This window comes from Lithobates pipiens, unplaced genomic scaffold (assembly GCF_037356315.1).
Source record: "Lithobates pipiens isolate NorthernLeopardFrog02 unplaced genomic scaffold, aLitPip1_a1.2 Scaffold_18, whole genome shotgun sequence".
Taxonomy (NCBI): domain Eukaryota; kingdom Metazoa; phylum Chordata; class Amphibia; order Anura; family Ranidae; genus Lithobates; species Lithobates pipiens.
In genome coordinates, this window is record NW_027507758.1 from 636,502,082 (window position 1) to 636,525,513 (window position 23,432).

Below are 23,432 nucleotides of genomic sequence, written 5' to 3' on the forward strand. Positions count from 1 at the left end.
ATGTTCTACATGACTAAATCTGACATCAATTTTACTGCAAAATCAAAGGGGCCAAAATGTCTCCCCCCCGAGCAGTAATATATTTCTATCCCCCTTGGTGGGAGTGGAGCTGACCCGTCTATAAGGATATACAGTACATACACACACAGCACAAGGCCGTGTTCACACTATGAGATGTTTTTTCGGGGCTGCAGTTCCTCTGATCTCCACAAGGCGGTGATCTCACTTCTACCCAGACAGATAGTCTCTATGGAAAACAGACAGGTAGTGATGTCAGGTACAGACAGGAAGTTCCGGGTGAGAGGTGAGTCAGGAGGAAGTAGAGAGAAGACGTTGCTGGAAGAGGCAGCAGAGGAGGTAATAAGATCTTATTTTCTATTTACACCCAGTAACCCCCCCGTCATGTCCGTCCTCTTCCTCCATAGTCACTGTGATGTCTTTTATCTCCAGCAGATGATGATACACACATATATAGTGTGGGAATGTAGATTAACCCCTTCAGGGGGATCAGTTGATGATGAATATATCTTCCTCCCAAATCTGGCCATACATGGTTCAGTTTTATCGTTCATCCAGCGGGATGAGAGGAAAAAACGGAAGTGATTCCCCCATCCACACATTGGAGGGGGATGGGGGAATCCTCCCCGCTGCACTATTGTATTCTGATAATGGGGGGCAGATGTTGATGGTTTTTCTTTTTTTTCTTTAGTGATTTTTTTTTATATATACAAGTGATTTGCACTCCAAGCTCTGCACTTCAGTGATTGGATAACGTGAACATACATAGCAAACTGCACTGAAAAGCACCAAACAGACTTCAGGTGACCCGTCTCTCTATTCAGCTCTCCTTCCACTCTGTAACGTGTGTTCTCTACCACGTCTTCTGGCAATTGTGTCCTCTCTCTTTCCTTCACCCCTCTTCTCCACCCAACAGCATATATATATATATATACACACACACACATATATCTTACCCTCCTTTCTGTCCTCTCCCTATTACTGCACACACCAACTCCAGCTACTTCTACACCTAAATGCTGATTAAACCCTCAGGATGCTGCGTCATGTCCTTTCATATATCTACCTCATCCTATATCCCTCATCCTTCTACTTCTGTTAACCTCTGGTGACATATCCCCAAACCCTGGGCCTCCATCATTTAACTGTGCCCAACACTTCCATCATCCTACACCCTTTGCAGCAGTCACGAGCCACAGAACCAGGTTTCTGTTTCTCTTCTCCCCAAAACCAGCCTCCCCTTCTCCTGCGCCCTCTGGAATGCCCGCTCTGTCTGTACCAAACTCACCTGCCTCCATGACTTCTTTATAACAAATCCCTTTAACCTTCTTGCCATTACCGAAACCTGGCTTCATGAATCCGACACTGCTTCTCCTGCTTCTCTCTCCCTTGGTGGCCTTCTCTAGGCTCACTCCTCCAGACCCAGTGGATAGAAGGGAGGTGGAGTGCGAATCCTTTTAGCTCCACACAGCACCTATCAGGTATTTCACCCACCTCCTTTTTTGATGCTCTCCTCATTTGAGGTATATTGTATTTGTCTATTCTTTTCCATTTCTCTAAGTATTGCTGTCATCTACCCCCCCCCCCCCCCAGACCGGTATCAACCTTCCTTGATTACTTTTCTGCCTGGCTACCCTACTTTCTCTCTTCTGAAATCCCCACAATCATTCTCTGTGACTTCAACATCCCTGTTAATGCTAATACTCCTGCTACTTCTAAACTTCTCATTTGACCTGAAGCGATGCATACAGACTCCTACACACTCTGATGGTAACACCCTTGACCTTGTATTCTCCTATCTATGCACCCCGTGCAACCTCTCCAACAATCCTTTTTCTTTCTTTGATCACCACCATATTAATGTCACTCTCTCCCTGTCTTCCACCTCCTCTTCCTTCAACTGCTTAACAGTTGCCCATAGAAACTCTTACCACCTCAAACCTTCTCTTTTCTGCTATTGACCACATTTATGACAAAATCTCACCCCTGCCCTGCCACAACCTTGCCACTTCTGTCCACAACAGTTCACTGTCATCATCCCTAGACAAGCTCTTGCCCCCCCCCCCCCCTTCACTAAACATAGAATCAGGCCCTGACCACTACGACCATGGCAAATAGATGACACCAGAAGTTTCATAAAATGTAGCCACACTCTTGAGCACCTGTGGCATAAGGCTAATGCCGCATACACAGGAATAAAGGTGTAAAAAAAATACTACGCTGTGAAAAGATGTGTTCTACCCAGCTGCCAACACTACTGAAGACTACACAGTAACATACAAAAATTAAAACAAAAAAGTGTGGTGCTTAGGGGGCAACAAACCACATGAACCAGTAAGGCACTAATTCAAGCAAAGAAAATTACATGCACTTCAAAAAAAGAAAATATGTGTAAATTCTGTTGTATATCAAGAGATCTTACTCCCAGGTGGAAGAGTGTATGAACCTCATGCACACAAAAGGTTAAGGTAAATAAAATTAATTTAACATATACAATCCATCAAGTGAACGTCTAACAGTCCTTGAAATGTGTAATATCAATCACAATTCCAAACTTCAAGTGACGTGAAAAAAGGTGAAATTCAACTTCTGATGTGTAGAATAATACCACCACCAGAGGACGGCTGTGTAGTTGAAACGCGTCAGGTGGACCCCCTTACAGACATCGCTACTTTCTGACTATGTTATTACGATTGAACCAAATGTGAGTGTAATTTTATTATTATTTTTTAATAAATTGGATGTTAAAACGGTATCACGCTATGCTAGTTTTCTACTTCCATGGTCTTTGATACCTGAGCCCCCTATTTTCGTGGGATGAGCACTATAGGAGGATCGCTACGGATGATTTCATGACCTGAAGACTTGCGGGAGATTACATACTAGATGTATGATTATCTGGTTTGCTAACCTACAGGCCCATATGACTCGAGAGGCGTAAGCCTTCCTCTGAGTCCACGTCATTTGGTAAGCCTCCTCTCCTCTTCTTTATCACGGTGGTGGTGGTATTATTCTACACATCAGAAGTTGAATTTCACCTTTTTTCACGTCACCTCAAGTTTGGAATTGTGATTGATATTACACATTTCAAGGACTGTTAGACGTTCACTTGATGGACTGTATATGTTAAATTCATTTTATTTACCTTAACCTTTTGTGTGCATGAGGTTCATGCACTCTTCCACCTGGGAGTAAGATCTCTTGATATACAACGGAATTTACACATATTTTATTTTTTTGAAGTGTATGTAATTTTCTTTGCTTGAATTAGTGCCTTACTGGTTCATGTGGTTTTGTTGCCACCTAAGCGCCACACTTTTTTGTTTTAATGCCGTATACACGCGGTCAGATTTTCCGATGGGAAATGCTCGATGGGAGCCTGTTGTCGGAAACTCCGACTGTGTGTATGCTCCATCGAACATTTTCCGTCGGAATTACCGACAAACAAATTTTGAGATCTGAATCTCAAATTTTCAGACAAAAAAATCCGTTGTCGTAAAATTCCGGTGGTGTGTACACAATTCGGACACACAAAGTTCCACGCATGCTCAGTTTTAAGCACAAGAGCCGCACTGGCTATTGAACTTAATTTTTCTTGGCTCGTCATATGTGTTGTACGTCACCGCGTTCTTGGAGATCGGAATTTCCAACAAGATTTGTGTGACCGTGTGTATGCAAGACAAGTTTGAGCCAACATCCATCGGAAATAAAACATGGATTTTGTTGTCGTAATGTGCGATTGTGTGCACGCAGCATTAGTACCAGAAAGACCTCAACCAATATAAATCTGCTTTACAAAAATACAATTCCTGCCTCCTGAAGGCCAAGCAGACCTATTCTATCACTCTCATGAACATCTTCTCATCCAGTTCCCGTCAACTTTTCTCTACCTTTACCTCTCTGCTCCGTCCTCCGCTACCTCTACCCACTAACTCACTCATTGCCCAGGAGATCGCCAATTACTTCAAAAATAAGATTGATACAATTTGTGAGGAGATTTCCAATGTGCAAATACCTCCCTTATTTAAAAACCCCATAGTCCACATGTTTAATCGTTATTTCCCTTATTCAGCCCCGCTACTATAGAAAAGGTTGCTAAACTTTTTTTTCTAATGTCCACTTAACCACCTGTCCCCTGGATCCTGCTCCCTCATAAATGCTATGGTCACCCTTCTGGCTCCATTCTACATTCTCTAATTCACATCTTCAACCTCTCCCTCTCTTCTGACACGTTCTCAAACTCTCTAAAACAGGGGTGTCCAAACTTTTTGAGGGATGAACGTTTTGCCCGACATTCTTTGAACCATTAAAATTCGATCTAAGTGTGTTTCGTCTGAGCACTAATACACTGCCCAACCAGAATTCTCTTGCCTTTGTGGTGAAGAGATGAGCTTGGGTGTGTTATTTGGATAATATATATATATATATATATAATCTCTTTTGGCTCCCAATGAATCCCCGAGCGCCGCTCAGGACTAAGGATGATCTCCAGATTGTTATTTGGAGATATCATATTTATCGCCATATAACACACACCTTCATTTGAAGGGGAAAGTTTCAGGTAAAAAACTTACATTTTAAATAAAGAACTTTGAAGCAAAATAAGAGTCACAGTCCATCAATGCAGCCTGATCAGTGCCCATCAATGCAGCCTGCACATTGCCCATAAGCAACCTCACCATTGCAAATTAATGCAGCCTGCACAGAGCCCATCAGCAGCTTCTCCATTGCCAATTATTGCAGCCTGCACATTGCCCATCAGCAGCCTCTCCATTGCAAATAAATGCAGTCTGCACATTGCCCTTCACCAGCCTCTCCATTACCAATTGATGCAGCCTGCACATTGCCCATCAGCAGCCTCTCCATTGCAAATAAATGCAGCCTCACCATTGCAAATTAATACAGCCTGCACATTTCCCATCAGCAGCCTCACCATTGCAAATTAATGCAGCCTGCACAGAGGACATCAGCAGCCTCTCCATTGCCAATTAATGCACCTGCACATTGCCCATCAGCAGCCTCTCCATTGCCAATTAATGCAGCCTGCACATTGCCAATCAGCAGCCTCTCCATTGCAAATTAATGCAGCCTGCACATTGCCCATCAGCAGCCTCTCCATTGCAAATTAATGCAGCCTGCACAGAGCCCATCAGCAGCCTCTCCATTGCAAATTAATGCAGCCTGCACAGAGCCCATCAGCAGCTTCTCCATTGCCAATTAATGCAGCCTGCACATTGCCCATCAGTAGCCTATCCATTGCAAATGAATGCAGACTGCACATTGCCCATCAGCAGCCTTTCCATTGCAAATGAATGCTGCCTGCACATTGCCCATCAGCAGCCTCTCCATTGCCAATTAATGCAGCCTGCACATTGCCCATCAGCAGCAGCCCCATTACCCATTAATGCAGCCTCACCATTGTAAATGAATGCCGTCTACACATCCTTGCTTATTTGCAGCCTTGTCAATGCCGGATTACACAGCGCCGCAATCTCCTATGTACTCGGTGATCAATCACACACAGTTCCGCCTGTGATAGACAGAACATCGGTCCAATCCTGGGCCAGTGGGTGGGACTGTGTGTGACCGATTGCCGGGTACACAGGAGATCGCCCCCTCCTTCCGCTCAGACAGCAGGAATCGATATATAAAACACACACGCAATTTCCCCCTGATTTTCAGGGAGGGGGAGTGCGTTTTATACACCAATAAATAGGGGTATATATCTTTTGTGGCCCCCACGATGCTCGGGGATTCAATGGGGGCCACAGAAGTTACACACACACACACACACACACACACACACACACACACACACACCTCTATCCAAATTACCAGGGGGCAAATTGGAAACCGGAACGCGGGCCGGACTTTGGACATGCCTGCTCTAAAACTTGCACTTGTCACCCCCATACTTAAAAAGCTTTCTTTGGAACCCACCATTCTTAACCTACACCCCATTTCCGTACTCCCCTTTTCCTCCAAACTCCTTGAATGTCTTGTCTACAACTGAGTGAGCGACCATCTGATTCAGAACAATCTTCTTGATCCCCTTCAGTCCGGATTTCACCCTCATCACTTCGTGGAAACTGCTCTCATATATAGTCACATAATAGGTGAGGTTGAAAAAAGACACAACCAAGTCCACCCTTTATGTGTGTGATTATATTTCAGTATTACATTGTATATCCCTGTATGTTATGGTCGTTCAGGTGCTTATCTAATACTTGTAAGAATTTGCATAACACTTCATGATTCCGCTTTAACAGAATTTTCACTCGTTTTTTTTTTTTTTTGTTTTTTTTTTTGAAAGCCCGTGGTGTGTGAACACACTCAAAAACTTCACTGGTGCCAAAAAAATGTGCACATACATAGAGAGTGAAACACAAAAATGTTCAACAGGTGTACAAAAGTCCTCTAAAATCAGAGGACCTTGCCCTGATCCCCCCCCAGGGCGTTAGGCTCCAGACAGGGACTGGGGTACTTACACTTGATCCATCTGGCCGAAACAGGCCTACCCGAGTACTAGGTGGGGCACCCCCCAAAGGGAGACCCCATGAGAGAGGGCGAACTAAGCCAGAAAGCCATGTTCACCCCCTCTCTAGACTTTCAGGTCAGGCCCGAGGACCTAACCCCTTCCGGTCACATGTGCAAAAACCGTGTACAAACATAAAAATACAAAAAGTGACAAATATGAGGCTTTAAATAAAAGAAAGTGGGGAGAAGGAATTGGAGAGAGTAAAAAGTGACCATTGTGCAGGACAATAGCCGGCTATCCGGCCAGGAATCAAAAATTCCTTTGGTCCCAGCCAAAAGGCCCGGCCCAGGAGGCAGGTGAGAAAAAAAGTGTGACTGGTACAGTGACCGTGGTGCCATAAATCAAAGTGACCCTCACAGTGATTTTACAGCACCCCTGGACTGCCACTCCAAGGGAACATACACCATGGGTTTCTTTTTGGGCCCGACTCTCAGACCAGACCAGTGAGGCCCTCCATCTCTGCCAGATAGAGAGCCCTTCTAGGTTTTCTCAGGAAGAGCCACGGATGTCTGACGCAGCCTTTCCAGGCCCCCCATTAATGGCAACACCCCGATCCACACAGTCAGGGCAGGCCAGCTCCTCCACCAGACACTGACAGGAACAGCAACCACACCAATCCTAGCCAGAAGGCCGGGATAACCCAGCCTTTTGGTCCAGGCCAGTGCAGCACCCATCCTCACCAGGGGCACCCTTCCGGCCTGCTCAGACTCGACCATTCATTAGCCTCTATGACCAAAGTGTGCCAAAGTGGCCACTGCTGAAACAGACCATCCAGGTACAATTATGTCAGTGGATTTGCATAGCCCTCCCATTTGAGAGCAGCACAGCGCCTCCTCTGGCAACTGATAAGAACAGATACTACACTCACTTGATCTTAGCCAAAAGGCAGAGAAGCAAATTTTCACTACTCGTCCTCCTGGCTGTGGTGGAACTTGTATCGTGTTTAACAGCTGTACAGAAATTGACAACACTGCCAAAGTGAGCAGGTATGTGCACCCCTACTTGGTGTCATTGATTGAGTGTTAGATTTTGAAGCCATGTTTAGCCGCTTCAGCCCCGGAAGTTTTTACCCCCTTCCTGATCAGAGCACTTTTTGCGATTCGGCACTGCGTCACTTTAACTGACAATTGCGTGGCCGTGCGACGTTTCACCCAAACAAAATCCTTTTTTTCCCCCCACAAATAGAGCTTTCCTTTGGTGGTAATTGATCGCCTCTGTGGTTTTTATTTTTTGCGCTATAAACAAAAAAAAAAGCGGCAATTTGGAAAAAAAAACAATATTTTTTAACTTTTTGCTATAAATATCCCCCAAAAATATATAAAAAAATGAATTTTTTCCTCAGTTTACATATTCTTCTACATATTTTTGGAAAAAAAAATCACAATAAGCGTATATTGATTTATTGAGCAAAAGTTATAGCATCTACAAAATAGGGCTCAATTTTATGGCGTCATTATTATTATTATTTTTGATTAGTAATGGTGGCGATCAGCAATTTTTTTTGAATTTTTTATTTTTTTTTATTGTGACTACGGCGTTATGCGACACTATTTTGAGACCATTGTCGTTTATACAGCAATCGGTGCTATAAAAATGCACTGATTACTATGTAAATGACACTGGCAGGGAAGGGATTAAACACTAGGGGGCGATCAATCAGTTAAGTGTGTCCTAGAGAGTGATTCTAACTGTGGGGGGATGGACTACCACTCACATGGCAGCGATCACTGGGAGCAGTAGATCCCTGTCATGTCACTAGGCAGAACGGGGAAATGCCTTGTCTACATAGACATCTCCCCGTTCTGCGTCTCTGTGACACAATCGGCGGGAGACCGGCGGACATTGAGTCCGTGGGCACGGTCACTCTGCATGCGGCGTGCTGCCCGCTAGCCCGCCAATTAAAGGGGACGTACAGGTACGCTCATTTGCCCACCGCTGCCATTGTGCCGATGTATATCGGTGTGCAGCGGTCGGCAAGTGGCTAGAGAACACATTACATAAAATTCATAAAAAGTATTAAACAAATCTACAAGTTAATACACACCTTACAAAGGGATCTGTGACACATTCTATATACTCAATTCTTCCTGCGCACAGCAGCAAAGGAAAAAGTACACTTAAAGTTCAGGTCTAGGAAACGGGGTGCAAGTTATTCCATTGCATTCATGCTACAATAAATGATGACACTTTCCAGTGCATTAATAGCTCAAACAAAGCAGTGTACTGAAGGGGCCTGCACTTCCCTGCATGGCAGCATGGGAGCAGAGCCATCCAGCACTACCAACTTTTATGCCGCATACACATGTTCGGAATTCTCGTCGGAAAAAGCTCTGATGGTTTTCCCGATGGAATTTCAACGGAATTAGGCTCAAGCTGTCTTGCCTACACACGGTCACACCAAATTCCGATTGTTTATAACGCGGTGGCATACAACACGTATAACGGGACTAGAAAAAGGAAGTTCAATAGCCAGTAGCCAATAGCTTCCGTCTCGTAGTTGAATCTGAGCATGCGTGATTTTTGGCGTGTCGGAATTGCATACACACGATCGGAATTTCCGATAGAAAGTTTTTCCGTTGGGAAAATTGAGAACATGCTATCAATTTTTGGCTGGCGGAAAATCGGACAGCTAAATTCCGATGGAGCATACACGCGGTCGCATTTTCCGATGAAAAGCTCTCATCTGTCTTTTTCTGGCCGGAATTCTGATCGTGTGTATACGTGGCATTACTGGACCAGCTTTCGCTATCTGTCTCAGATTAAGTGTCGGACCATTCCACAGGGGCAAGGAGGCCTTTCCTTTGTGCGTATTCCATAATTGCCATGTAACAAAAATAATATTGATCCCCATGTTTGAATAGTGAAAGCATGTTGAGTTCTCATTCTCTTCACTGTCTGTAATACATCCAATGTTCCAATGTTCTCCAGTCTGGACATATATCCAAAGTACAAAAGGTACCTGTTCTCCCAATGCCTGCACTGCAGTGAATCTCAATTGGAGGTCCTGCAGGGTGTCCAGTCCATTCAGATCCCATGGCTCTCCTTAAACTCACAAGTAAACCTACTGACGGTTAAAACCAATGAACACTATTCTGTAGGGCTGAAACAATTAATCGATAATAATCGATAATGAAAATCGGTGTCAACGATTTTCATTATCGATTTGTTGGTCCGCACCTTCCTCCTGCCAGTCCGCTCTCTAGCTCCCTTGTCACCCCCCCCCCCCATACTCGCCTTCAGGACTTTTCCAGAGCCTCTCCCATCCTCTTGAAGTCTCTACCCCAATCTGTCTTGCTATCTCCTACTCTTTCCACTTTAAGATGATCCTTGAAAACTCATCTCTTCACAGAAGTCTATCTGGCCCCCGCCTAACAACTTTTATTTTCTCCATCAGCCCATCCCCACGGTTATTACTTTTTTTTTTTAATCTATTGACAAAGACTTTGATAAAGACTTATGATAAAGGTTAAAGTTCACCCTTCAGTTTGGGAGAGGTAGGACGCACCCAGGAGCAATGTTTTGGTTTGCATAGGAGCCTCATATAGCGTACCCTTCAAATCTCCTCATCTAAATGTCCCCCCATTCAGAGTCAATATGTCCTATGACAGGGCTCGACAAAACCCGGGCGCCAGGTCGCATTGGCGACTAGAAATAGCGACCTCGCGCCTGGGGCAGCACAGCTGGGGGTATCCTGTGTCTGTGGACCCCCCCCAGCGTGATCGCGTCGGGCCGTTCCGCCGGCGGCCGAAAATTTAGGCCGCGGCTTTGAGGCCTTCTGTGGTCCTATGATTCCTTATGGAATCTGGCGCCCTCTTGTGGTCGCCGTTGGTATGACAAACCAGCAATGTTAATGAAGATTCCTCTGCCTGTATTATATTACCTGCCTCTTCTTCCCTTTATTTAGAACCCCCTAAACATTATATATATTTTTTATTCTAACACCCTAGAGAATAAAATGGTGGTTGTTGCAATACTGTCTGTCACACCGTATTTGTGCAGCGGACTTACAAGCGCACTTTTGTTGGGAAAAATAATTTAGTTAATAAAAAAATAAGACAACAGTAAAGTTAGCCCAATTATTTTTTATATTGTGAAAGATAATGTTACACCGAGTAAATTGATACCCAACATGTCACGCTTCAAAATTGCACCCGCTCATGGAATGGCGACAAACTTTTACCCTTTAAAATCTGCATAGGCGACGTTTAAAAAAATTCTACAGGTTGCACGTTTTGAGTTACAGAGGAGGTCTGGGGCTAGAATTATTGCTCTCGCTCTACCGATCACGGCAATACCTCACATGTGTGGTTCGAACACCGATTTTATATGCGGGCAGGACAGGGCACGTTTAGAAATTATTATTTTTTCTGCTTTATTTTAACTTTTTTTTTTTTCCACTGTTCTTTTAAAAAAATTGTTGTTTCACTTTTATTCTTATTACAAGGAATGTAAAAATTCCTTGTAATAGAAAAAGCATGACAGGTCCTCTTAAATATGAGATCTGGGGTCAGAGAGACTTCGGATCTCATATTTACACTAAAGTGCAATTGAAAAAAAAATTGTCATTTAAAAAAAATAAATAAAATGTCCCTCTAAGAGCTATGGGCAATGACTTGGAGACGGGGGGACGGGGGGGGGGACGGGGGGGGCGACGGCGGCGCTGCTATCTTCCCCTCACTCGTCTCCATGTCAGGCCAGGGACAGGTCCGGATCGTCGTCACGGACCTGGCTCCTAACTTTTTAAGCTGGCTCCTAGATTCCAAGCAAATTTGTCAACCCCTGTCCTATGACATCACACTGACCTCACAGCTCCTCCTCGAATATCCTTACATTCAAAGGCAGCACATTTTATGACATCACACTGATTTTATCATGACCCCACCATAGTGACCCAGAGCAAAACTATTTAAGAAGTCAGAAAATCCTATTCATTATTATTATTATTCCTCTTTGACTCCCTGCAAAGGTAAAGCATAATGGACTACTATGCATCACATAGCAGCCCATTATGTGTCACTTACCTGACACAGGAGCCAGCGATGCCACTGCTGTCCCCTGTAGCACGAAGCGTCCATCTTCTTCCGGATATCACTGCTCCGGCCACTCACGGCGCCGGAGAAGCCACCACTAATGGCATATAGCCGTTAGCTGTGGCATGCCCAGTGCACCTGCGCGCTACTGTCTACGGCGCATGCGCCGTAGACAGTGGTGCCTGTCTTTTTGTAAATATCTCCTAAACCTACACAGGAGATATTTCTTGGATCTACAGATAAGCCTTAATCTAGGCTTACCTGTAGGTCAAAGTGGTTTGTAAGGGTTTACAACCACTTTAAAGTGATACTAAAGTCAATTTTTTTCTATGGAAATAACAATAATGTTATACTAACCTGCTCTGTGCAGTCCATTTTGCAAAGAGCAGACCAGTTCCTCCTCCTCTCAGGTCCCTCTTTGGCTCTCCTGGCCCCTCCCTCCTGACAAGTGCCCCCAAAGCAAACAGCTTTCTGTGGGGGCATCCGAGCCAAACCGCAGCTCTGTGTCCATTCAGACACGGAACCGTGGTGCAACCCTGCCTCTGATTGGCTAACTGACTTTGATTGACAGCAGCATGAGCCAATGCCTCCACTGCTGTGTCTCAGCCAATCAGGAGTGAGAGTCACAGACGGCCGAGGCACTTGTGCACTTCGCTGGACCGATATAGGGCTCAGGTAAGTATTAGGGGGGCTGCTGCACACAGAAGGTTTTCACTTTAAGTCTATAAAGTTCCGAAACTAAATAAAACAAGACCAGAACCAAAGCACAGCCAACACAGAGAATGGAATTTTTGATTCAGGAGGCCAAGTTTTATGAGACTCCCGAACCCCAAAAATCATAGCAAACGCTAAACTGTCCAGATTAAATATTTTCTCACGGAGGACCATAGTGCTTAAATACATACTGACCTTCATATTACCTCCTGATATCCTCATCCTATTATTGTGCAACCAATACCAATCCAGATAATTCTCTGTTATCAATGTTATCTGTCTACAGGGAAACCTTCAAAGATGACGGCACCAATGAGCATGGAGGAGGACCGGAGTCACATGACTGAGAGGATACTAAACCTCACCCTGGAGATCATCTACCTGCTGACTGGAGAGGTGAGGAGGATTCTGGGAGGTCACATGACATCACTCTTATCTCTATTAATAAAACACAGACCTGACCGGAGAGGTGAGGAGGATTCAGGGATTCTAACATGATATTCCTATTGGTTCCTCAATACAGAGATTTCCTCTTGTGAAGTCAGGTGATCATATGACCATCACAGTGCCTCCATGTGACTCCCTAAAACCTGAGAGACACAACATGGAGAAGATTCTAGAAGTCACCAAGAAGATGATGGAGCTGCTGACAGGAGAGGTGAGGAGGATTCTGGGAATTCTGGGACATTATCCAGTAACAGACAAGGGATGTGTCTGGATGGTGACTATATCAATGTCTATTTCTCCATGGAGGAGTGGGAGTATTCAGAAGGAAACAAGGATCTCTACAAGGACGTCATGATGGACAATCAGCCGCCCCTCACATCACCGGGTAAGAGGAGACTTTATTGTAAAGGAGAGAGCAGTACGGAGGCTCCACCTAGATCCCCCATCATCTGATAAACACATAGAAACAATGTATTCAGTCAGTGTGTGTGTTTCCTACAGATGGATCCAGTAATGGGAACCCACCAGAGAGATGTCCCCGTCCTCTGTATTCCCGGGATTCCACACAGGAAGGTCACACCATCCCCCACCATCATCAGGTAGATGAGGAACAATCACTGATAGTATCATTAGGATCTGTACATTATCTGCATTGTTACCATTGATGTCATTTTATTCTATATTTAGAGTGAAAACCTGAGAGATTCTAAAGTTGAAGTTAAAGAAGAGATAAAAGAGGAGGATGATGAGGATAGGGTGATGGAGGAGTCAGAGTTTCCAAAAGTGCACGAAGATCTGTACCAGGACACCATGGTGGAGTCATCCAGATACAGAAACCCACCAGAGAGATCCCCCCGTCCTCTGTATTCCTGGGAGTCCACACAGGAAGGTCACACCATCCCTCACTGTTACAAGGTTGGTGGGACGGAGCATCTAGAACATGAACTTGAGAGAATGTGTGGATTTGTTATGTGATGTCACAATAATAAAGCTTATATTTTACAGATGATATTTTCTCAAATCGCCTTTCAGGACAACCCCGGAGAGAGTGTAGCTCCACCTTCTTCTCAGGAAACACATGCCCACTTTAAAAACACCTCCTCTTCCCCCATGGTTTCAGTTATTGTGTTTTCTCCATGGGGGAAGCATGTGCCTGGAACCAGGGGAAAGCTACACTCTCTTCAGGGGAGTAAAGGCTTACCTTAAGGTGGTTGTTGTTTATTTGGCCCCCAGCAGCATCTCCAGTGGGAGAGGTCTCCTGGAGCTCCTGGTCCCACCATCTCACGGGAGTAAGGACCCTCGGAGTGCCGGCGTCGTGTGCCCGATGTCCGCTGGACAAGCGCAGGGAGGGCTCTATTGCTGGCGGAGGTCGCTGCGGGTCAGCGACGTGGCTCCGTTTTCGGCGTCGGGTCCTGGGCGGCAACAGCGTCGTTTACGGTGATGCGTGGGTGCTCTGAGGGGGCGTGGCGCCATGGTTCAAGCGCCTGGAACGCAGGGACCATGGGGCACGTGACCGAGTGCTTCCACTTCCGGCCAGCCCTGATGACGCGGCGGCTGGGAAAATCCAAAAGAATGGCGGAACTGATCGAAAGATGCTGTCTTACTCGGCAAAGTGGAGGAGTGTAAGCCAGCTATGGCGGATACAGGCGCCCCTAGCACTGGTCTAGCCCAGGTATGTAAGGTGCAGCGGCACCCTCTGATTCACTATTGGGCTATGCTTGTGGTTTGTCTGTTTCCCCCCTCTTGGGGGCCTGTCGCTGCAGGTCAGAGGTGACTTCGCTCTGACCCTTGCAGCTTAGTTCTGGGGTCTCACTAGTAGTCTGTTTGGTGATGGGTCTCTGCACTGGCTTGATGTTAGCAGCTAGTAGTTAAAACATTTAGTGAGTTGAACCTGCATGTCGTTTCAGGAAAGGTCACTAGGAAAAGCTAAACCAAGCCAGAGGAAATGTACTTCTTGCAAAAACCCCCTTAGGGATTCGCGGCAGAAGGCAATGTGCAGAGCTTGTATCAGGGAGTTGGTGGAAGAGGAAACATCCCAGCAGTATAAGGAGTTGTTTTCTTTAGTTAAAGAGCTGACAAGCTCATTGAGTTCAGTCAGGTCCATCCTGGTACAAAACCCTTCCGCACAGATCGAGCCTCAGAACTTGCCACCTAGCCCCAGGGCATCGTCGTCCAGACAGGTGGAGACCGAGGATTCTGGAGACGAAGGGGGTAGTACTCTTATCTCCATCAGGGATTCTGAGGAGTAGGAAGAGGAAGAAGATAGCAGGGGCTCTCGATACAAGCTATCGCTAGAGGAGGTAGATGACATCCTTAGAGCAATCTACACAACTCTAGAAAATCAAGAGGAAAAGGTACAACTGTCAGTTCATGATAAAATGTATCAGGGGTTGGACGAAACAAAACGGAATTTTTTTTCCAGTCCACAGGGTCCTCTCAGATACGGTGAGAAAGGAGTGGAAGGATCCAGAAAAATACCCTTTTTTTTTTTCTCTAAGGCTCTCGAGAACGTTTCCCTTCGAGGATAAAGACTCAGAGGCGTGGAACAAAAAACCCAGAGTTGATGCAGCTTTCTCGCAGGTATCTAGACAAACGGATCTAGCATTTGAGGATATGGGGATCCTAAAGAACCCAATGGACAAGAAAGCTGACTCCATCCTCAAGAAGGCCTGGGATGCTGCATCAGTCAGTCAGTCTGAAGCCGGCTATGGCTGCTATGGTAGTGGCCAGGAACCTGGAATGCTGGGTGGAGAAACTGAAGGGCCATATTGAAGCGGGGACGCCCCGCAAGGATCTTTTAGAGTACTTCCCACTAATTCTGAATGCAGTCAAATATATGGCAGATGCATCAGCAGAATCGGTCAAACTGGCCGCCAGGTCCTCGGCTCTTGTAAATTCAGCCAGGAGAGCAGTTTGGCTGAAGACATGGCCTCTAAGGTCAACTTGTGTGGTCTGCCCTTCTCAGGTGACCTGCTCTTCGGCCCCGATTTAGAGTCGGTGCTGGATAGGACGGCTGATAAAAAGAAGGCCTTTCCAGCCAAGAAGAAGCAGGCTACCAAAAAAGAATTTTGGTGCTCTTCAGCAGTCCCATAAAAAAGACCAGGATCGCAAGAGCAGATGGGGTTCGCAGAAGGGCAAAGGCAAGGGTGGAGTCATCTTTAGATCTCCCCCAGAGCAGACCTCCAAGAGCAAGTGACAATCTTTCCCCAGTGGGGGGGGGAGACTGTCAGCTTTTCGCGAACAATGGGACAGGCTGTCTCCAAACCTGTTTGTGAAAAGCATAGTCGATCAGGGGTACAGGTTGGAATTTTCAGAACCACCCCCGAGCAGGTTTTATGTGACAACATTGCCAAGGGATCAGGAGAAGGCCTCTGCAATGAAGCTTTTGTTACAGGAGCTGATACAGCAAGAGGTTCTAATTCAACTCCCAGTAAACCAGCAGGGCAGGGGTTTTTACTTCCATATTTTTCTGGTGAGGAAACCCTCAGGGAAGTACCGTTTAATCCTGAATCTGAAAGTTCTGAATGGATTTATACGGTACAAGCATTTCAGGATGGATAAAAAAATTTCCATCACGAAGCTGTTGACCCCAAACTGTTTCCTGGCATCCCTGGATCTAAGGGATGCCTACTTTCATATACCCATTCATCAGGCATCGCAGCAGTTCCTGTGCCTGGCATTGAATTTGGGGAGTTCGGTGTGGCACCTCCAATTCAGGGCTCTGCCATTCGGACTCTCGACCTCTCCCAGAGTCTTTACAAAGATTATGGCGGAGGCTCTGTAGCCCCTGAAGTTAAAGGGGATTTCAGTCGTCCCTTATCTGGACGACCTTTTGTTTTTTGCGGACTCCAGGGAGCAGGTCCTAGTCAATCTCCAGATGGCCCAGGCTCACCTCGAGGGCCTGGGGTGGCTTCTATATCTGGAGAAGTCAAACCTGATCCCCTCACAGGAGATGACATTTCTGGGGTATACGATAAACTCGTTTCTCCAGAAAGTTTTTCTGCCACTGGAGAAGCAGGAAAAGTTGCAGCTAGTGATAAAGCAGATACAGAGCAACCAGGCAGTCTCGGTCAGGACAGCTATGGCAGTTCTGGGCCTGCTTACGGCAGCAATCCCGGCTGTTCAATGGGCCAGGTTCCGTTCCAGACCCCTTCAGAGGGAGATTCTGGCAAGCTGGTCCTATCCGGATCCTTTGGAGAAGCAGTTAAGGATCTCGTGAAAGACGAAAAGGGCTCTTTGGTGGTGGAGAGACCAAGCAAACCTCACAAGGGGTCTCGTGTGGACTTACCCTTGGACAAGCGACTGACAACAGACGCAAGTGCCTGGGGCTGGGGGGCCCACCTGGATGGTCAAACATCTCAGGGGGTCTGGTCCAAGCAGGACGCCCAAAGATCGTCCAACTGGAGGGAGTTGAAGGCGATCTTTCTGGGTTTAGTGGCCTTTCAGCAGATTTTGAGAGGTCACCATGTCCAGGTGTTGTCAGACAACACAACAGCGGTTACCTACATAATGAAACAGGGGGGAACCAGGAGCAGGAGCCTGATGGAGTTGGCCAATCTGTTGTTAGCCTGGGCAGAGCAGAACACGGCCTCGATATCGGCGGTGCATCTGAAGGGCTCTTAGAATTTGTTTGCGGATCTCCTAAGCAGACAGAATTTGCTAGAGGCAGAATGGAGCCTGAATCAGGAGGTGTTCCTGATGATTTCCGAGGCCTGGGGGGTTCCACAGATAGACCTTTTTGCCAGCCAGCAGAACTCAAAGGTGGACAGATTCTTTTCTCTTCACTGAGGAGATGCAGCAGTAGGGCTGGATGCGTTTGCTCACCCCTGGCGCTACCAGCTGTGCTACGCCTTTCCTCTAATTCCACTAGTTCTGAGGAAATTCAGAGAAGAAAGAACGGACTTAATACTAGTCACTCCTTTTTGGCCAAAAAGACCTTGGTTCTTAGGACTTCGAAACCTAGCCTCGAAGCATCCTTGGAGGTTACCACTCAGAAAAGATCTGTTATCCCAGGGGACAGTAAATCATCCAGAGGTGGAACTTCTTAAAAGCGTAAGGACTCTCGGATAAAGTAGTAAAGACCCTGCTATCTAGCAGGAAAGCAGTCACTCAGGCAATTTACATGAAGGTCTGGAAGAAGTTCAACTCCTGGTGTAGTTCCAGAGAGCTCAAGGTCAAGAGCACAGTGTCCGTCCTGGAGTTTCTCCATGAAGGAATGTAGAAGGGGCTTGCAGCCAGTACCCTGAAGACTCAGGTGGCGGCCTTATCAGTTTTCTTTGAAAAGACTTTATCAAAAGAGACCTTAATTTCTAGATTTTTTTTAGGGCTCTTGCTCGAAGTGGACCGGTAGCCCTCAAAGACTTTCCCAGTTGGGATTTGTCAACCGTTTTGCAGGGTCTCTCGGGGGCACCGTTTGAACCCTTACAAGAAGCCTCTTTGCAGAAGGTAGTTTTGAAAACAATCTTTTTAGTGGCCATCACCTCGGCCAGAAGGATCAGCGAGCTGCAAGCCTTAGCTATTACGGAACCTTTCCTTAGAGTCTATCCGGACAGAGTAGTGCTGAGGACGGATCCAGCACTCCTACCGAAAGTATCCTCAGCTTTTCATCGATCACAGGAGATAGTGTTACCTACATTCTCTGCAACCCCAGCTAATGCAGGAGAGGAAGTTTTCCACACATTGGATGTGAGAAGATGCTTGCTGCAGTTTCTGAAGATGACTAAAGACTTTAGAAGATCAAATGCCCTTTTTTTGATATTTTCAGGATCACGCAAGGGGGAGAAAGCTTCTAAGAGTACGCTGGGTCGGTGGCTTAAGCTAGCTATAGCAGAAGCTTATAAAGCAAAAGGAGAAATACCTCCCTCAGGTATTGCCGCACACTCTACTAGATCCACTGCAGTTTCCTGGGTTGAAAAGGCCGGTGCAACGCCTGAACAAATCTGCAAGGCTGCCACTTGGTCCAGTTATTCGACATTTCTCCGGCACTACCGGTTAGATCTACTGTCTGCGGCAGTTTAGGCCTTCGGCAGGAAGGTACTGCAGGCAGTAGTCCCACCCTAAGGTAAGTTTCTTGGTTATCCTCTCCGGGGTTGTCCTGAAAGGCGATTTGAGAAAAACTGAGTTAGACTTACCGGTGACGGTATTTCTAAGAGCCTTTCAGGACAACCGTTACTTCCCTCCCTAGGTTATTCTTAGTAAATGTATTTCTACCATGGTGTTGTGCTTACTGTGCTTTATTTTCCAGTGTCGGAAGGCCACAATAACTGAAGCCATGGAGGGAGAGGAGGTGTTTTTAAAGTGGGCATGGGTTTCCTGAGAAGAAGGTGGAGCTACACTCTCTCCGGGGTTGTCCTGAAAGGCTCTTAGAAATAGTCTAACTCAGTCTTTCTCTCATTTTCTTGATTTAGAGTGGAGATCCAATCGATATAGAATTTAAGGTTAAAGTAGAAGAAGAAGAGAGGTATGTGAGGGATGATCAGCAGTCTATGGAGGAGGATGGAATAACGGGGACATTTATAGAGGAGGACACTCCTACAGAGATCAGCACAGGTGGGTCATTAACACTAAATACATTCCTCCACCCATACTGCTCACTGATTGGTCCAGAGTAGGGCGGGGGCTGGGTGATATCAGCCTGTAATCCCCTGGTCACTTTCCTGAGCTGTGTTCCCCGTCCTGTATTCCTGGATTTCTCTCCGATAATCTTCCTTCTCTGTGCTGCAGACACAATTTATGTATCTAGACTGGATTTATGGAGATTCTGGGGATCAGCTGGCAGCAAAATGTTGACTTTCACAATAAATGTTACTAGACCTAGACACCTGGGGTATGTGCTTTGGGTCTTCTGCCCCATACCCGGGTCTAGTAAGATCTCCAATAGAACATTTGTCCCAGGATTACTTTCTCTGTTGTCTGCTGGCTGTGCCGGGTGGAGGGATATGTCTGTATAGTCTCAGACCCAAGTCACTGAGTGCAGTCTCCACTGATTACTGACTATCAATATTATGAGTCCTGACCCTTATGCCATGTACATGCAATCGGAAATGCCAGCAGCAAAAGACAGATGTGAGATTTTGGTCGGGAAATGTGACCGTGTGTACACTCCATCAGACGTTTGCTGGCGGCATTTCCATTTTCTATTTTTCAGTCGACAAAAGTTCCGATCGTCTGTAGAAATTCCGAACGTGCAAAATTCCTACGCATACTCGGAAGCATTGAACTTAATTTTCTCGGATCGTCATAGTGTTGTACGTCACCGAATTCTTGATGGTTGAAAGTTCAGAGAACTTTTGTATGACCGTGTGTATGCAAGCCAAGCTTCAGCGGAATTCCGTCGGAAAAAAACATCCAAGTTTTTTTCTGACGGAAAATCCGCTCATGTGTACAGAGCATTACACTGTATAATTTATATTGTACATTACATACTCCTGACCCCTGCACTATATACTCTATGTTGTACATTACATCATTCTGATACTGTATAGTCCTATCTGCTGTATCTTATACAATATGTTGTAGATTACATAGTCCTGACTTCTGCTCTCTCCACACTACTATATACAGCATCCTTCAGGGCCATCCTCCCTTTGATTGGCTGGAGTGGCATTCATCTTCATACTGTGTTTTGCATAGCTTCCACCTATTCACCCAGAATCTTTCTAGGTTACTTGGATACAGAAGAAGCCAGAGGCAGAACGAACAGCACTTGAACACCCTGAGCAGGCATTACTAAATGATTATCTCTCTCTGCTCAGCAGACAGCTAGATTTTCCTAACAGTTCTCCTGTTTAGCAGAAGAACAAAACTATAATATACTAACTCTATACTAATCCCAGCACCTAACTAGTAGGGGGCTACACACCCATTTCCTACCAGCTGGACATTTTATATCTGATGATTTGATTGGAGCACAGACTTTTACATGTTGATAATAATGTGATAATATCCTCAAACTGTGGAACCTTAAACAGAAAGTGATTAATGAGGGGGAGGAGTCAATAACCCAATCATGGCGGTTGGGAAGATGGCAATGAGTGATAGAGGGGGAGGGGACACTCGTCCTATAATCCCCTCATCACTGTCACTCCTATAAAAGACAGTTCTCGTTGTTTCCTCCCTCTCTGACTAAGGTCCATGAATAAAGAAATGATCTGGTAGGAGATCAGAGGACCCATTTACTAGTTACCTTGAGGAGGGAATTCTAAGATCCTCAGGCCGCGTACACACGGGCGGACTGTTTGCCCAACTTTGTTCGTCAAACAGTTTGACAAACAGTCCGCTCAAAATTAGCATGAACGGACTTGACTACACACGATGAACGAACAGTCCGCTGAAACCGTGCGCGATGACGTGTACAGCACGTACGACGGGACTAGAAAAACGACGTCCTATACACTGCAATGCAACCTTCGGCGTGTAAATTCTTTCTGAGCATGCGCGAGACTTAGTTTGACGAACAAGCCTACACACGGGCGGACTGTCCGCTCAAACCAAGTTTCAGCGGACAGTCTAGCGGGAATTCCGAAAAACTTTGTTCGTCAGACTGTCCGCTGAAACTGTCCGCTGAAGCCCACACACGAGCGGACTGTTCGCTGAAACACTGTTCAGCGGACAAAGTTGGGCGAACAGTCCGCCCGTGTGTACGCGGCCTCAGAGACAAAGCTGCCTGATGTGGGCGGAGTCCTGGTTTAGGGGAACCAATCAGCTCATGTCTAGTAATAATCTTTGTATTTTTTTATTTTAGTAGATGGACGGGAGATGAGGAAAACCTCAGAGGATTGTCTCACTTTGTCTCCAGACTGTAAAGTAGAAGATGAGGACATCACACAGTATAGTCCAGGAGAAAACCCGACTACCTCAAATGTCCATCCGGCACCACACAGTGTAGATGGACCATCGTATTCCTCTTATCCTGAGGAACCTCAGACTGTGCGGGACAGTGCCGTCCTTCCAACAGATAAGAGGTTTTCCTGTACTGAGTGTGGTAAATGTTTTGTAAAAAAATCAGAACTTGTAACGCATTTAAGATCTCACACAGGAGAAAAGCCATATTCCTGTCCTGAGTGCGGGAAATCATTTTCAGTAAAGTCCAGTCTTTCTAAACATCAGAGACTGCACATGGGGGAGAAGCCGTATTCCTGTTCTGAATGTGGGAAATGTTTTGTAGAAAAATCAGATCTTGTTAAACATATAAGATCTCACACAAGGGAAAAGCCGTATTCCTGCCCTGAGTGTGTAAAATGTTGTATAACCAAATCAGACCTTGTTAAACATCAAAGATCTCACACGGGGGAAAAGCCGTATTCCTGCCCTGAGTGTGGGAAATGTTTTTCAGACAAGTCCAGTCTTTCCCGACATCAGCGATCTCACATGGAGGAGAAGCCATATTCGTGTCCTGATTGCAGGAAATGTTTTTCACTGAAGTCCTCTCTTTATAACCATCAGAGATCTCACACGGGGGAGAAGCCGTATTCCTGTCCTGAGTGCGGGAAATGTTTTTCAAGGAAGTCCAATCTTTACACACATCAGAGATTGCACACGGGGGAGAAGCCGTATTCCTGTTCTGAGTGTTGCAAATGTTTTTATCAGAAGTCACAGCTTTCCAGACATCAAAGCTCTCACACGGGGGAGAAGCCATATTCCTGTCCTGACTGTGGGAAATGTTTCTCACAGACGTCTGACCTTTACAAACATCAAAGATCTCACACAGGGGAGAAGCCGTATTCCTGTCCTGAGTGCGGGAAATGTTTTTCACAGAAGTCTGATCTTTACAGACATCAGAGATCTCACACGGGGGAGAAGCCATATTCCTGTCCTGAGTGTGGGAAATGTTTTTCACAGAAGTCTGATCTTTACAGACATCAGAGATCTCACATGAGGGAAAAGCCGTATTCCTGTCCTGAGTGAGGGAATTGTTACTCTCTGAAGTCCTGTCTTCCTGTACATCGGGGATCCCACAAAACCCTTGAGGTGTATTAATGCCTTGAGTGTGGGAAATGTCTTCTATATGAATGTTGGTGGACATCACAGCTCTCATGTGGTGAAGAAGCACACCCTGATATACACCTCAGATATACTCCATGGCTGATCTTCATCATGGAAGAAACAGTTGATAAGGAGATCAGAGATCACTAAAGACATGGATGAAGTGTTGTACCGTGTTGGCCATTGATGGCAGTATAAAAATAAAAATGGAGTCATTACCTCTCATTGGCTGAGTACATTTTGTGGTGCAAGCTGCCCCAAACATTTAGAGGTCTATTGTTAACAAAAAGTGTGTTTAACCACTTGCAGCCCAGACCAATTTGCTGGTCAAAGACCAGACCCCTTTTTGCGATTCGGCACTGCGTCGCTTTAACTGACAATTGCGCGGTCGTGCGACGTGGCTCCCAAACAAAATTGACGTCCTTTTTTTCCCACAAATAGAGCTTTCTTTTGGTGGTATTTGATCACCCCTGCGGTTTTTATTTTTTGCTCTATAACCAAAAATAGAGCGACAATTTTGAAAAAAAAATGCATTCTTTTTTACTTTTTGTTATAATAAATATCCCCCAAAAATATATAAAAAAACATTTTTTCCCTCAGTTTAGGCTGATATGTATTCTTCTACATATTTTTGGTAAAAAAAATCGCAATAAGCAATTATTGATTGGTTTGCGCAAAAGTTATAGCGTTTACAAAATAGG

The 23,432-nt window shown here is 45.7% G+C and overlaps 1 protein-coding gene and 1 non-coding gene across 2 annotated transcripts; one reads left to right on the forward strand and one right to left on the reverse strand.

Moving 5' to 3' along the window:
* Positions 1–299: 299 nt before the first annotated feature.
* Positions 300–22,956, forward strand: LOC143989600 (uncharacterized). Its single transcript, XM_077489811.1, has 8 exons — positions 300–357; positions 12,587–12,696; positions 12,824–12,958; positions 13,054–13,132; positions 13,249–13,346; positions 13,435–13,662; positions 19,155–19,296; positions 21,491–22,956. Exons 2-8 carry the CDS (start codon positions 12,601–12,603, stop codon positions 22,651–22,653), a joined length of 1,941 nt encoding a protein of 646 aa, XP_077345937.1. The 5' UTR covers positions 300–357; positions 12,587–12,600; the 3' UTR covers positions 22,654–22,956.
* On the reverse strand, positions 7,270–7,454 carry LOC143990626 (U2 spliceosomal RNA). The gene has a single exon (XR_013277396.1). It is a non-coding gene; the product is annotated as a U2 spliceosomal RNA (small nuclear RNA).
* Positions 22,957–23,432: the final 476 nt, after the last annotated feature.

Coding starts and splice junctions, on each gene's coding strand:
- LOC143989600 (XM_077489811.1), top strand. CDS start 12,601: ATGACGGCACCAATGAGCATGGAGGAGGACCGGAGTCACATGACTGAG. Junction 12,959..13,053: donor TGGAGCTGCTGACAGGAGAG/GTGAGGAGGATT, acceptor TTCTCCATGGAG/GAGTGGGAGTATTCAGAAGG. Junction 13,663..19,154: donor CCATCCCTCACTGTTACAAG/GTTGGTGGGACG, acceptor TTCTTGATTTAG/AGTGGAGATCCAATCGATAT.